This window comes from Myxine glutinosa, chromosome 1 (genome assembly GCF_964187855.1).
Source record: "Myxine glutinosa chromosome 1, kmMyxGlut1.1, whole genome shotgun sequence".
Lineage (NCBI taxonomy): Eukaryota > Metazoa > Chordata > Myxini > Myxiniformes > Myxinidae > Myxine > Myxine glutinosa.
In genome coordinates, this window is record NC_136261.1 from 133,512,249 (window position 1) to 133,528,620 (window position 16,372).

Genomic DNA, 16,372 nt, shown 5'->3' on the forward strand with positions numbered 1-16,372 from the left:
TGGCATCATTCATGTTAGGCATTTTGTAGCTCCTGTTTAGAAACTGCCAGGATTGTGCATTTTGAGAGCTCCCTGTCATCACAAACCCCGTAGTATTTAGAGTTTCTTAAATCCTTACCTCCCATGTGGTTGTAAATCCAAAATGGTGCCACCGTGTGTGCTATCTTTGGGACGTTGCGGGGAAATGGCACACTGCGGAGGCATGGTAGGCCCGGCCATGGTAGGCCAGCAAAGGTGGGCCCGGACGGCAGATGACTTCAGGGCCTCATCTATAAAGAGCAGACGCAGAGTGTGAGTGGAGACTGCAAGCTGGAAAATGCCAGAGCAGAGTAAAGGCCAGAAGAGAGCGCCAACCAAGAGTGCAGAGTGCATTTGAGAGTTCCAGGCACATATTTCCAGCCACAACACGAGTGGCAGGGCCACTCTCCTATAAGTCTGATCAGTACAACCAAGCTGTGCCTTCCGCTGCCGCATGGAAAGCTCATATTTTCTCTCCCTCCCCATTTGTCTCCTCTTTTATATCGTGTGTTCTCTGTATGAGCCTGGTGTGATTAAAAACTTAGATTAAGATAGACAATCAGTCTGTGTGTTTAATGCGAAGGGACCCACGCACGTGCCATTGTAACGGCATCATTTTGCTTTTGATTTTATAATTTGCAAATATGTTTGAGCTCTGTTTGATCAAGAGATTTCCGGTACCGGGTTGGGCTAGAAGAGAGACAGGTAAATTGGTCGGTTGCTGTTTAAATAAAATAATTGACTCGGATTCGGAACGTTTTGGACGTCTTTTCACCGTACACTAAACCATCTCCTCCTCCCACATCCCACCCCTTTCTACCCACACACCACTCCCTTTTTCATTTATATTCACTCACACTTGCCTCTCAGCTGTCTAGCCTGGATTTGAATCCTGACCCAGCTATTAACTGTCATGCTGGTGTTTCACAGGCAGGGCTAGACATCACAGGGCTAGACATCAATGTCCATGCTGTCCATCAGATGGATGTTAAACTGGATGTCCCATTTGCCAGCATTAGTTGGTGGATGTTAAATATCTCGCTGTCTTTTGCAAGGAATAGATGAGTTATCGTTGCCACCCTGGCCAAATTCCACATTCCTGCTCCAACCTATGGAGGGCATTGCATCAGCGGCACAGCCACATTCCCATCAATGACGCAACTAGTGGGGTGTATACAAAACTAGCAGGAGTACCCGGCGTTGCCGGGGGTTAGGGGGAAGAGAAAGCAGGAGAGGGAGGGGTGAGGAAGGGAGTGGAAGGGGGAAGGGGAGGTGAGGGGAGAGGGAGGCGTAAGATATACTACATGTACATCTTTCGGGGGGCGGGGGGTGGCTCTGACAGGCCCCTCCGTTTTGGGGGAGGGAAGGAAGGGAAGGGGGAACATTTTCCCTTGCAAAGAATGCTTCATAACCTCAGTGTTGCACAAAACAAACAACAACAGGCATTTTAAGGCCATTTTCCCTGCTACAGCGGGGGTTAGCCTTGCAGGCCCCATGACAATCTTCAGTGTTGCACAGCTAAAAAAAAGGTAATTGTAATACTCACTGCCACAATCATCAGGTGGTGCTACACGGTACACATTTACACAGAGAATTTACGCCCATCTCCCGGTCCCCCACACCTCCGAATGAGGCTGCGGCCACATAGCCTATGTTACCCCCCAGACAAAGTTGTATTTGTATTTGTACCCCGAGTAAAGTATAAAAGTGTTTATAGCTGGTGTACCCGGCATTGCTCAAGCGAAAAAGAAACATTAACAAATTTGAAATGAGGGCAAATGTAATGGAAAAGCAATTACATCCAAATCAGAATCCATCACAAATGTCAAATCTTCATTTTACTTTTCGTTGAATATATGCTGGTGAATGTGCCTTTCATCACGTTTTCTGAGTTAAGTATGATGACGTTCAACGATTAGAAGAAGAAGCCGTATCACAAACTTCAAACACTTCTGGAATTGTTTTATTATTTGTGTTCAAATGTCTGGTGATTGTTTTGTATTTACAGTGCATTCAGAAAGTATTCAGACCCCTTCACTTTTTCACATTTTGTTATGTTGCAGCCTTACGCTGAAATCGTTTAAATTCATTTTTCCCCTCATCAATCTACACTCAACACCCCATAATGTCAAAGAGAAAACAGGATTGTAGAAAGTTTTGCAAATTTATTAAAAAGAAAAAACTGAAATATCACATTGACATAAGTATTCATACCCTTTGCTATGACACTTGAAATTTAGCTCAGGTGCCTCCCATTTCTCTTGATCATCTTTGAGATGTTTCTACACCTTGATTGGAGTCCACCTGTGGTAAATTCAATTGATTGGACACGATTTGGAAAGGCACACACCTGTCTATATAAGCTCTCACAGCTGACAATGCATATCAGAGCAAAAACCAAGCCATGAGGTCAAAGGAACTGCCTGCAGAGCTCAGAGACAGGATTGTGTCGAGGCACAGATCTCGGGAAGCCTACAAAAAAATCTCTGCTGCATTGAAGGTTCCCAAGAGCACAGTGGCCTCCATAATTCTTAAATGGAAGAAGCTTGGAACAACCAGGAATCTTCCTAGAGCTGGCCGCCCGGCCAAACTGAGCAATCGGGGGAGAAGGGCCTTGGTAACAGAGGTGACCAAGAACCCGATGGTCACTCGGGCTGAGCACCAGAGATCCTGCGTGGAGATGGGAGAAACTTCCAGAAGGACAACCATCACTGCAACACTCCACCGATCTGGGCTTTATGGCAGAGTGGACATACGGAAGCCAAACTGTTCAATCTTGGTTTCATCAGACCACAGAATCTTGTTTCTCACAGTCTGAGAGTCCTTTAGGTGCTTTTTTGCAAACTCCAAGCGGGCTTTCATGTGTCTTTCACCGAGGAGAGGCACCGAGGAGAGGATAGACAGGTGTGTACCTTTCCAAATCGTGTCCAATCAATTTAATTTACCACAGGTGGACTCCAATCAAGGTGTAGATACATCTCAAAGATGATCAAGAGAAATGGGAGGCACCTGAGCTAAATTTCAAGTGTCATAGCAAAGGGTATGAATACTTATGTCAATGTGATATTTCAGTTTTTTCTTTTTAATAAATTTGCGAAACTTTCTAAAATCCTGTTTTCTCTTTGTCATTTTGGGGTATTGAGTGTAGATTGATGAGGGAAAAAATGAATTTAAACGATTTCAGCATGAGGCTGCAACATAACAAAATGTGAAAAAAGTGAAGGGGTCTGAATACTTTCTGAATGCACTGTATCTATGTGAATGTGTATTTGTATATAACTGTCATTGATCAAAAACGCTTAGGCACTATAGAGCGATTTTTTTTAAATCCCAAGAAACGAACTTTAAAAAAAAAAATTTGGCCTAAAACACTCCCAGGCTAATGGACCTCTGAAAGTTTGATGAAGATCCGTTCAGCCATCTTTGAGAAAAATGGCGACACACAAACAGACACACAGACCAACGGCTCTCTTATATAATAGCCACCGTTAGAGGCCATTTTTTCCCCGCAAGCAGGGGTTGGCCTTTTTTGGGGACCGTGGTTGTTGTTGTTTTTCGGTCCCCTTTTTGAAGCAATGTTTTACGGCCAGATGCCCTTCCTGCCGCCAACCCTTTTTGTCGCCTTTTACGACAAACAGGGAATTAATCTCTTATGTAGTAGATTAATTAATTTATATTAGCTGGAATTTATTGTTGTCGTGCTCTCCATCCCTTTTGATTACTTATTATACTCATTATTTATAAATCCTTTTTGCTGTGGTTTGAGCCATGGATTCACTCTCTGACATCATTCAGTTATTATTTAACCAAACCTGCACCGAGATTCGACAAGCAGACCCAATTTTTAAATGAACCTTACCATGCAGCGACATTGCCTCAGTTGCACAGAATGCCTCGACTCGGGTGTCCTAGGAGTTTATCTCTGGCAGTCTTGGGTCACCCATTATGGAGACCTGGCACCATTACAACATACAGGGGTCAACCTGGGCTCAAACATAAGTAACCCAAGATAAGTAAGCTGGGCCCAAACACTATCCTTGGCACTAAACCCCCACCCATCGACAACGCAGAGACATTGCTTACCAGGTCTGATCGTGTTCACCTTTCACGCATCTGCTTTAGCCACCACCCACAGCTTTTACAGTATAAACATAGACTCGACGACACCACTGCCAACACCTGCAACCTCTGGCTCTGGCCGGACGTCAGGCTGCCCCACACAAAAAAACACGATGGTAGACTGCACTGTGCTGGCTCCACAAAGGCAAGAGCAAAACATCTGAGATGTGAGGGATCTTTAGGTCGCTCCTGGGAGATGAGATCTCCTGGGAGATCACGATCTGACTGGGGCTACTCAACAACACCAACCACAACGGTCAATGCGCTTATGAAAAAGCTTATAAAAAAACAGTCCCTAAATAAACTGTCCTTTCAAAATCTTATAGGAAGGTATGCTATGTGAGAAATGTCAGTTTAAAAGCATTTAATAAATAAATATAAATATTTGTTCACTGTAAAATATCCAGAATCCCTCAGTTGTTTGATGTCTCGACTTATTTTTCACTTATGATTATGACATTCTATAGGAGAGCCATTTCCAAAGGATTCTGGTGGAATATCCTGTAGTACATGATTATTCTACTGAATTCCTCTATAATTTCTTACATCCTGTAGTACATCTTAAAGGATTATTTGAATACATTATGGTTGAACATAAAAGGTTAAGATACTGACAGTAGTCAGGTTGGAACCCAATTTGAATGCGTCTCTAATTAGTGTGGCATATACACCTCACAGATGGCGTTAGTCACAATAGCGAAACGATACCCATAATGCAAAGCGTAAACCACATGGCAGAGGGTCACTTAACGTTTGACAAAGGGCATTGCACGTTGAGACATGGAACAGTTTTAAGGAAAGATCATAAGATCTGAAAGGTTTATCTGGCTGTGCAATCAGCCAGATATGCACAAGTGGCTTGCTTTGTGTGTTTTGTAACATGTGCCTGGAATGGTTGGCTGCTTCAGTTAGTTTAAGAGGTTATCGTTAAATCAATAATTCAGTGAAAAGAGGCCAGTGTAATCAGCTTGTGCCACAGTTAGACGATTTATGTTCCTCTCTCAGCACTCCTGTCTTGATCTAAAGGTATAAAGGGGTATAACCTAGTATAACTCGGGTCTAAATGAAGATACAGTACTCGTTTATGAAATAGAAACAACGAAATGAGGCTGGACGCTTGAATAGATTTAGGGGCATTTCCATGGGGTAATCTATTTATTATGTGCAAACAAAGGTTTGGATCTTTGCCTCTATGGATGGTACACAGGGGAGGGCAGAGGGAATCAAAATTTCCTGAATTGTTGCATGCGTAACTAGAACTGCACTCGGCAGAGAGCGGATCTCCGCCGGGCCGAAGAATTTATGTTTTGTATCCCACTGATGGGCCATATCTGGATTTGGACCTGAATCAAAATCTAAATCGGCTTGTTCTTGTCACCGATCCAACTCATCCACCCAGTTTTGTCATAAGTCGGCCCCAAGTTTTTGAAATATCTTGCTATGTAAAATGTTTGGCCCTATCACTCAATGATGAAGAATCACTTAGAATTTTAAAAATTCTCTTATCCGGATCCGTATTCGGATATTCACCAAAATCGAGTCAATTCGTCCTTGTCACACACACAACCTGTCCACCAAGTTTTGGCCGAATCCTTCCATAACTTTTTGAGATATTGTGCTATACTGTCAGACCCCAACATTCGTGGGGGATACGTTCCTGGAAAATGCCGCGAATGTCGAATCCGCGAATGTGGGGACACTTAATCAATTGGAAAAGAGGGCTGAACAGGATGGCACAGAAATACGCACACTCGCCTCTGAGCTGATTAGTCTGGGTTTTAATTCCGAGCCAGTTATAAAATGTCAGTCTGGTTTTCACAAGCAGGGTGATTCATCAGTGTATGCTGTCCCTCTGATGGATGTTAGACTGGCATCCCATCTGCCAGCATTCATTGGTGGACGTTAAACATCTCACGTTATCCTTCGTGGGCTAGAAATCGCAGGCACCCTGAAAAAAAAATTGAATTTTCTGCCCTAACCAGCAGAGGGCACTGTATCAGTGGCACAGTGGTGCCCTCAGCCAATAATGCCATGCTGCAGCATCGAGTTGTGCTGCGTACAAATGAAGAACAGTATATGAGTTATTTAACGGTGAAAGGGATTTTAGGTGATAATGCATTTTTAGTGGAATAATATTTTAGTGATCATTCGGAGTTGCTTTGATACCATTAGTTGTTAACCAGGAGTTAACCAGGATTGAATAGATAGAATCCAGATAGAGCAGGATTGAATAGACTCAGACAGGTGATTGGAGTTAAGGATAGCAAGAGATGGAGGTGTGTTATCCATGCCAATATAGGTTTTTTTGGAATGTATAATGTGCATCTTTTAACGTTGGCAACATTCAATATTCATCATGAAGTCAGTTTATATTGAGTGCGTTATATATTTGAGAAGTCCGATGTAAAATCCCCAAATTGTATCTTGACATATCAAGATTTTGTGTCTTGTATGTATTATGTTTGTGTTCATGTACTACACAATTGATATCACTTTCAGTTAATGTTTTTTAAGAGTTACAAAAATTAATTTCTAATAATAGAGCATACATACCACACACCAAAATAAAACTCGATCAAATTGAGAAGGAAGGCAACAGTATTACTATGTGACTTGCATGAAAATGGAATATGCTCCTGCTGTGAAATGAAAAGGGGATCAATATAGAGGCAAATTAACGTACTGTATATGAATATCCAAATAAATGAAGACAAGCAAGTTGCCCACACACGCACGGGATTCTAAACGGGGTAGAGATGGGGTTGGCAAAAATGCAAATTACGTCATTCATCGTCGCGGCAAGCTGGGAGCAACAATTCACATTTATTGTCACATCTGATGCAGTTTAAATGCTCTAATGGCGGCGAGGTGCTCAATTTGAAACTGTTTGTTAGATATATCTTTTTGATGCTTAAGGGCCCATGATAAAAATTTGTATTGTTGTCAAAGCCAGTGACCATTTGCAAATTAATAGTAGGATGAGGGTGAGAGGAAGACACCTGTAATAGTAGAGGTCATCTATACATACATACATACATACATATATATATAAATAAAAGCCATTCAATTAACGCCAGAGGGGTTGACTCAGCCTGTCATCCTTCCGAGGTCGGCAAATTGAGTACCAGCTTGCTGGGATGAATGATCCCGGTGTGTAGCCCGGTTTAGAATAGGTACACCGTATCCCTGTGCATCGTAAGAGGCGACCAAGGGTTGGCGTCAGGAAGGGCATCCGGCCATAAAAACATTGCCTCAAACAGGGAACCATGATTGTCATGGGGCCCGCAAGACTAACCCCCGCTTTAGCGGGGAAAATGGCCTTAAAACGATCATTCTCTCTCTCTCTCTCTCTCTCTCTCTCTCTCTCTCTCTCTCTCTCTCTCTCTCTCTCTCTTCCTCTCCCTCTCCCTCTCCCTCTCCATCTCCCTCTCCCTCTCCCTCTCCCTCTCCCCCTCCCTCCCCCTCCCTCTCCCTCCCTCTCCCTCCCTCTCCCTCCCTCTTCCTCCCTCTCCCTCCCTCTCCCTCCCTCTCCCTCCCTCTTCCTCCCTCCCTCTCCCTCCCTCTCCCTCCCTCTCCCTACCCCTTCCTCCCCCTTCCTCCCTCTCCCTCCCTCTCCCTCCCTCCCTCTCCCTCCCTCCCTCTCCCTCCCTCTCCCTCCCTCCCTCTCCCTCCCCCTCCCTCCCCCTCCCTCCCTCTCTCCCTCTCCCTCCCTCCCTCTCCCTCCCTCCCTCTCCCTCCCTCCCTCTCTCTCCCTCCCTCCCTCCCTCTCCCTCCCTCTCTCCCTCTCCCTCCCTCTCTCCCTCCCTCCCTCTCCCTCCCTCTCCCTCCCTCCCTCTCCCTCCCTCCCTCCTTCCCCCTCCCTCCCTCTCCCTCCCTCTCCCTCCCTCTTCCTCCACTTTTCCCCCTCACCTTTCCCTCCTCCTTTTCCTCCTCACCTTTCCCTCCTCCTTTTCCCCCTCACCTTTCCCTCCTCCTTTTCTCCCTCACCTTTCCCTCCTCATTTTCTCCCTCCCCTTCCCCTCTGCCTTTTCTCCCCTCTACCCCTCCTCCTCCACTCACCCCTTCACCTCCAACTCCCCAGGCACCACCAGGTACTTCAGCTAGTATCTTATAAAGAAGCTCCCACATCTGTGTACACGGACATGGGGATCCATTCATTGAAGTGGCAACAACTCACTACACAATCTGTAACCTGTATTTGGAGATAATCACCAACGACACACACACACACACACACACACGCACACGCACACGCACACGCAGACATAAACACGCAGACATAAACACGCAGACATAAACACGCAGACATAAACACGCAGACATAAACACACAGACACATGCACAGACACATGTCTGACAATTCTACAATTCTATTAATTGTACAGTCTTGGTTGTTCCTAAAAAATAATAATATCATTTAAAGAATGGTAAAATATTGTTGCGGATTCGGGGGTTGGCTCTCCCCTTATCAAGGGGGGGTTAATCCCCTTGTCTTTTAAGCTGGCCGTCCCCCAATCCTGGAAGTTATGACGTCACTTCCGGTCGGTATTAGCCAGGGTGATTGGTCAATGGAGTCCCACATATCTGCTTACTAACCCGACCGTAGAGCGAGGAGATAACTCCCACCCGAGCCGCAGCGTTAATGGATACGCCGAGCGAAGCGAGCTGTGACTCGGGCCGTTAACAAATACTACTAAACCCGATCCTGAGTGGTTCCTATCGTGCCACAGGTATTCAATTGAGAAACGACGCAAACGATCGAATGCGAGGAAACCAGAGTAAGGGAAGAACAAAGAGTGGGTTTATTAACTATAAACAAAAACCCAAAAGAAGAGGAAATGAAAGCAATATACAGAGCAAAAGGACACAGGGCAAGCTTACCTATACAATCTTACTTACAACCCCGGACAAACAAACAGACAGACTTACACGGGAGGGTAGTGGTAGGAGGAGAAGGTCCAAGCAGATGGTTCCAGGCTCCGGGTCCGCGGCGAAGAATGGCAGGCAGCTGGTGTCGTTGGCGTGCGACCGGACCTTATAGATATAGCGGGGGACTGGGATGCGGCATACGTAATATGCGTGCCATCTCTCTCTCTCTCTCTCTCTCTCTCTCTCTGTCTCTGTCTCTGTCTCTGTCTCTGTCTCTGTCTCTGTCTCTGTCTCTGTCTCTCTCTCTCTCTGTCTCAGAGGGTACCCTCGCGCAGTTCCGTGAACAATGGCACGTGGTGCAGTTCGTTACGAAAGGAGGTCGTACAATGCATTTGATGGCTCCCTCGCGGTCCTGAAAGCAGTCCTTGCGCTTGCGCTTATATAACGCGCTTCAATATCGCTCCGCCAGGCCACACCCGTCGGCCAGATTGCATCAGCCTTGGTTGGCTGGTGGGAGTGGTGAGGGCTTACCGGCCATGCCCTGGTGGTGAGTTGACGTGGCCACACCTCGTTCTTGGCGCTTTGCCCCCTTCTTCTCCAAGCTTGACCGCGTGCGTAATGGCGTTTGGAGCGAGCACTGAGGCGGCTGCGGCTGGCGGAGGCGTGTAATACAATTTGAGAGAGAGGCTGGCAAAATGGACGGAATGGGGCCTATCTTATTTAATTAATGCAACGCAAATGCAACTATTGGGAACACAGCCTTATCTGAAACACATATTAAGGAAATAACTGAAGTCCTATGGTGACCTACGTATTGCTTATGGACTAGCTATGGGTGCGACCTTATTAAATGCTGGGATATTTACAAGAGTTATTATTTACAAGTATTTACAAGTGAGAGGTTCTCAAAACCGCAACAATATGTTAATTTCACAACATCCCATATTCAACTTTATTTAAATTGTAAACCTCAAAGACATAGTTCCCTTACCTAAAGTAGGAACCTGAACCTGTAAGCAATATTGACTCATTTCCCGACTGCATGGATCATCAGCGGGGCACCGTTCTTCCTCGAGGTTTCGACCCTTTCAACCCAGAACCTCTCCAAACGGCGGATCCACAACCTCGATCATGGATTCACATCACACACATATACACAAACACACACACACACACACACACACACACACACACACACACTGTCTTGTTTACTTTCCCTTTTGCTGAGAGATGCCATTAAGAAATTGTCATAATAATGTGAGCATCAGAATTATAGGCAGGGAGTGCTGCAGATCTCACGCAGATGAAAAGCCAGCATCTCCCCATCCACAGATGAAGAACAAACCTTTGGACCTTGCTTACAGTGTTCAAAATAGCTTGTGGGGAATCCGTTATTGTCAAAACATTGACAAAAGAGTGCAAAATATATGGGGTGTTTTAATGAAGTTTTTTTACCTTTTCCTTTGCAAAATGACATTTCCAGGGCAATCTAACACGAATAATGTTTCTAAGGCCATGGCTCTGGCCGCTGATAGTGATACTGGTTTGAAATGTGTGAGGGAGCTGTGGTTGCTGGATGGTTGGCCCTGCTGTACTTGGCTCACATACTTTATCCGTGCTCCATCCTAGGTTTCACTATTTCACTTAAAAATGCACTGGCCTCTCAAACCTGCCTGGAAAATGATGAATAGCAGATCCAGGCTCTGTGTAGATTTCATATTGGTGTGCACGTGCGCATGCACGCGTTCATGTGACGTCAAAGGTAGTTGGATAATATTCCTTGCATTATTTAAATGGAATGGGTAAGAGTAAAGCAAAATCTTCACCTTGTACGATATCATTGAACCTTCCACTGTATAAATTGGCTGCATTTTAATGTGAAAAATGTTTTTCCCATCCATCGTTTGCTGTAAAGCTTATTTGCAACCTGGGTGCTGTAAAAATCCACTATTTTTACAGCCTTTTACCTTTCATATGGTCGGTGACGCATGTGGTTTGATTTACTGAGAGCGTGCTGGCAACCTGCCCAAAAGAACCCCGACTAAAACTCACATCTCAGTGGTTATTTTGCTCACCTTGCCTCTCTACCTTGTCTGGGGGTAGCCTGGCAAGCTGCCCATCAAACCTGGAATGTCATCGAGTCCAACTACTGCAGACAGTGTGACTAGTATTGCGCACACACTATATATGATGTATGCAAAAATGTATGTCTGTAAAAAAGGAGATATCTGCACATAATTCTGCATGTCTAATTTCAAATGTCTGAATGTCCTCACCCCCCCCCCCCCCCCACCCCTACCCCCATCCCCTGAGATTTGAGTTTTATTCGGGGTTCTTTTGAGCACTTCCCACCCACCTCTCCCCCTCCCCGTACCTTATGTGTCCAACACATTTCTCTTCTCCCCCATCCCCCATCCCCCACCTTCTTCCCATCTTAGGGGCCATAGCTAGGGCTGTAGCCTGAAAGCAAAGAGGAGAGGTAGGACAGTAATACGGCAGGGCAATTCAGTCAGGCAATAGTTAATGCATGGAATTGTATCCCTGGAAGGTAGTGGCAGCAGAAAGAGTAGCTTGGTTTCACTTGGATTTGGCTAGGTACCTAGAGGCATTGGAGATCGATGGATACAGGGATATTGGCAGGACCAATTGGAGATAGCTCATTTGGGTGGGTGGTATTGTTGTGCAGACATGATTGGCCAAATGGCCTCCTCCTACATCGAACTTCCTTGTATCTTATTTTCGCTCCACTCGTAAATCACCTATGATCCCTTCTGTCCTATATCCTCCTTCCTTCCTTCCCTTTTCTCACTTTTATTTTGAATTTGCAATCTCTCTCATCCACATACATAAAATGTAAACCGTTTCGAAAGGGGCTTCCTAATTCCTTTCAAATACTTGCCCTGTTCATAAAACAAGTTTCATGTTTGCTTTTGCACAATGGCCTGAGCTTGTGGCATGCAGTTACATACCAGACATACAATTATACCTCGAGTCAATATTTTTGTGCTTATGGGCTCCTCTACTTGTTTGTAGGTGCTGCTGGTGGACCTCTGTTCCGGTCGCTTCATCCGTCAGGTAGGAGAGGATATCTTGTATTTGCAGGAATATTCTATCTTTAGGCCTGCTGAGTTAAGGTCGTATTAGGAAAGTTAATTGTCGAAGAAAAATAATTGTGCATAAAATTCACAAAGTCTTCAGAATTGAAGTGTGATTCCTTTTTGACCGGGTCATTATAAATGTTCATTGTCGTGAGATGGACAACGTTGTTTGTGACGCGTTATTTTGACCTGCCTCGGTTTCAGCAAAGTATTTCCATCAATGCAAAGCTTGCAATAATGGCTCACTTCAAACTTAACGTGTTCTTCAGAAATAGACCATAGTGTCGACAAATGAGTTTTAAAAACTAGCAACGGTACCCGCCCTATGGGCGGGGCTTCAATTGGGAAGCCCAAAGGAAAAGGCAAAATATCAGAAATTGAAAGCTTATATTTTATTTTAAACGATTCATATAAACATCCGTTGAATCATATCACACGCAAATCATCAAAATCCAAACAGTACATGGCGCCCATTTTGAAAAAAGATTGAATTCTGCAAAACGGAAGCGGCTGCTACACGTCTTTCTCAGTCGCACGTTTATGTGTGAAGAGTGCACGCCGAATCTGTAACACGGAAGCGGCCGCTACACCTGTTTCTCAGTCGCTTTGCACACGCTGCCATGTTACTTCGGAGCCGCATGTTTATATCGGAAGAGTTCGTCAGGAGTCGATCTACTCTCTCCTGGTACGTAGAATAAACAGTATTTGAGGAATTTCAACAAAAGCCACATCACTGTTCATATCGGTAAATATTATTCCATCGTGTTTGGAAAAACTGGAAAATTGGAAAACTTGGAAAAATTGGAAAAACAATATAGCCTATTTTACTCCCAGGGGTCCCAGGAATACCCACCCAAAATATCGTTGCGATCGGTTGAGCCGTTTTTGCGGTACCTTCGAACGGACGGACGGACATTTGGTGAATTATAGTAAGATAATCAAAAGAAACACAAAATGTGATTCAGCAGAATGGTGATCGTTGATGAGGTGTATACAGAGATGATGATTCCCGTGGGAGAAGTTGGACAAAGAGGCTGGTGAATGTATGTATGAGAGAGGGGGTTCAATTCCAGCAGGGTTAATTGTGCCGGCGTGGAAGGGGAAAGGCGATGTTCATGATCCTGGAAAGTACAGGGGCATTACAGTCCTTAGCCATGCCAGGAAGTTGCTGGATAGGATTCTAGACAGGAGGATAATGATGAGTGTGGAGATGGAGATCAGAGAAGAGCAGCAGGGGTTTATAAAGGGTAGAGGGATAACGGATGGTGTGTTCACTCTGAGACAGCTGGTGGAAAAAAAGGTTGGAGGTGTAAGGTGAAATGGCATTGGGATCTGTGGACCTGGAGAAGGTCTACAACACTGTCTTGAGAGAGATGGTGATGGCAAGACTGAGATATGGATGGGAATGCCGGAAGCAGAAGTTGGGTTGGTGGAAGGAATGTACAAGGGAATGAAGGGAAGAGTTTTGGTTGGTCCTGGGATGTCTAAGGAGTTCAGTGTGATCATCGGTTTGAGGCAAGGATGCCCTCTCAGCCCACTCATGTTTATCATGGTGATGGAGCTGGTAAGCAGGAGGGTAAATATGAGGGGTAGTATGGGAAGGATGTTGTATGCGGCCGATCTGGCTGTTATGGTGGAGAGTAGGTGAGAGATGAAGGTGAACTTTCAAGGACATTGAAAAGGAAGGTTCTGATGCCGTGTGTAATGCCGACATACCTTTACGGTCTGGAGATGGGGGCACTGACAGAGACAACAACAGAGGCTGCAGGTTTGCGAGAACAACTGGGTCAAGAGGATTGTGGGAGTGAAAATGGTGGATAGAAGGAGAATGGATGAACTGAGAGAGGAGATTGGTGTGTAGATGAGCTTGACGGGGAGATTGGTGAAATGCCGGCTGAGATGGGCTGGACATTTGGTGCGGATGGGGGAAGAGAGAATGGCAAAGAGAGCAGGTAGTTTGAGGAAGGAGGAAAGTTGGAGGAAAAGAGGTAGGGCGCGATCAAGATTGGAGGATTGTGTGAGGAGGGATATAAGTAAGGTTGGGGTGCTTGGTGAGTGGAGAGATTTGGCTGAGGACAGAGGGAGGTGGAGGAGTATAGTGATCAAGGCAGGGCAGAAACTTGGTGCCATTGGACGTCACTCTTGTAAAGGAAAGAGGAGGAGAAGAAGATCTGAGAAAAAAGAGGAACCCTGACAACATTTGTATTTACATAGGTCCACAACTTTTTGAGATAATCATCGTTTTGATATCAACGATAATCACAACGTTTTGTCATAATCCGACCACAACTTTTTGAGATATCCTGCTCAGAAAGAGACAAACAGGGGTGAAAACATAACCTCCATCCACCTTCCATGCCGGAGGTTATTAGAATTGGTCATGGATTTAGATATCACCAAAGGTTACCAAAGACCTGGTGTTGGCTTAGCGGTTAGGGTGCCGACTTGGGATTCTCGGATCCTGGGTTTGAATCCTGGTCGATCGCTGAATTAACGCCAGGGGGGTTGACTCAGCCTGTCATCCCTCCGAGGTCGGCAAATTGAGTACAAGTTCACTGGTAATTCCCTGTGTGTCGCAAGGGGAGACTATCGGGGTTGGTGGCAGGAAGGGCATCCGGCCATAAAACATTGCTTGAAAAAGGGACCATGGTGCCCGAAAACGCCAACCCCTGTTCTGTGGGGAAAAATGGCCTCTAGAGGTGGTTCTTCTTCTTCTTCTTCTTCCTAGGTTACCAAGGACAGCAAACCCTATGGGGAAGCAATTGAGCCCCGCATTGTAGCCTCAATTTTGGACACGTTCTAGCGTTAAGACTTTGTCATGAGACTAAATCAGCTCGAAATACAGAGCTTGCCTCCACATGTTTACCATACATCACCACATAATACAACGGGTACTTTTGAGCTGAAATTCCATTTGTATAAATCAACACATCATGGGTGATATCAGACTGCGTTGATCAAGAGAGATCTCTAAATAATTTATATCCTACAACCATTAGAAGGGTAGTGTGCAAGCTGGCATTTTACGCTTCCGTCTTGGACGTGTTTTTGCCTTAATATTTGACAACTTGACAGGTTCAATGATGATACACCCTTGGTGATGCTTGGAAGTATTGAGGGGTTTGTGGCATTGCCAACCAGAATTTGAAGTTGGACAATCAAAGCTGGGCATCTGTACCTGTGTACCTGGGTGGAATGAACCTCAGTATTTTACTTCCCTGTTCCTAACAGTTCTGAGGATGTATCACAAGAGAAGATGATTTGAAAGGATGCAAGTTTCCACTCTTTATGGGTTGCACCAAAAATAAGGCTTCATATTGGTTCACGAGTTATGAAGTGACCACTATATTCGTCGTGTGTGTGTGTGTGTGTGTGTGTGTGTGTGTGTGTGTGTGTGTGTGTGTGTCTGTCTGTCTGTCTGTGTGTGTGTGTGTCTGTCCGCAGCATAACTACCCAATGATATCATCCGATCTTGATGAAACTTGGGTGGGAGGTTGATATCATGATCTAGTTGTGTCCTGCCTAGGGTGGGCGTATTGCGCCCATTGTGGGCGAAGCCACGCCCGAAAAAGATGTCTTTTTAGGGGGTAATCGAGTTCAAGCTACATCTTCTCCGAGGGGTTTGGTGGAATCTGACAGGGTTTCGATATTTGGTTAGGCCAATGTCATGTGTCTAGCCCCACGGAGCTCGTTTTTTCATATTTTTTTTTTTCATTTTTAAAACTTTTTTTTATATTTATTTTTCATTTAATTTTTCACCGAATTTTCGGTATTGTGTAGCTAACTAACCTCATAACTGATTATACATTATTTTCTATCTCATTTCAAGGTCAGTAACCTTCGTTTTTACATTTCCAGGCCTGGCCTGTCCGTCCTTTGTCATTGAATACCGCTCGCTCGTGAACCATCGTCGTCTCCTGGCTTTTTATTTTTGTTTCTAAATCAGGAAGTAATTCTGAAACCCGTAGAAAAATTCCAATGATTTATCCTGAGATTTGATAGCGATCATCTGAGAATCTCACTCTATCTCACAAGAGGTTTCTATATGTGAATGGCTGATTAACTTTGTTTATTGATGTAACTTTTCACAATCCAAATCGACACATTGCACATTACTTCATTTGTGTGGTGATTCATTTTCCTTATTCTGCTTCGCTGGTCCTTTCCCCCCAGCTCTTTATTTCAGACAAACCTTAGACATCTTCATTTTCATTGCTATCAAAGTAATGACTGCTTACTTAACGATATCTCAATTCTTTCCCCTCATA

The 16,372-nt window shown here is 44.8% G+C and overlaps 1 protein-coding gene across 1 annotated transcript in view; it reads left to right on the plus strand.

Annotated features, from left to right (window-relative positions):
* Positions 1–16,372, plus strand: part of LOC137428692 (DENN domain-containing protein 2A) — a 277,280-nt gene that overhangs the window by 232,568 nt on the left and 28,340 nt on the right. The window contains exon 17 of the mRNA XM_068118598.2: positions 12,040–12,081. Within this exon, the coding sequence (XP_067974699.2) occupies positions 12,040–12,081 (42 nt within the window). The remainder of the gene's footprint in view (positions 1–12,039; positions 12,082–16,372) is intronic.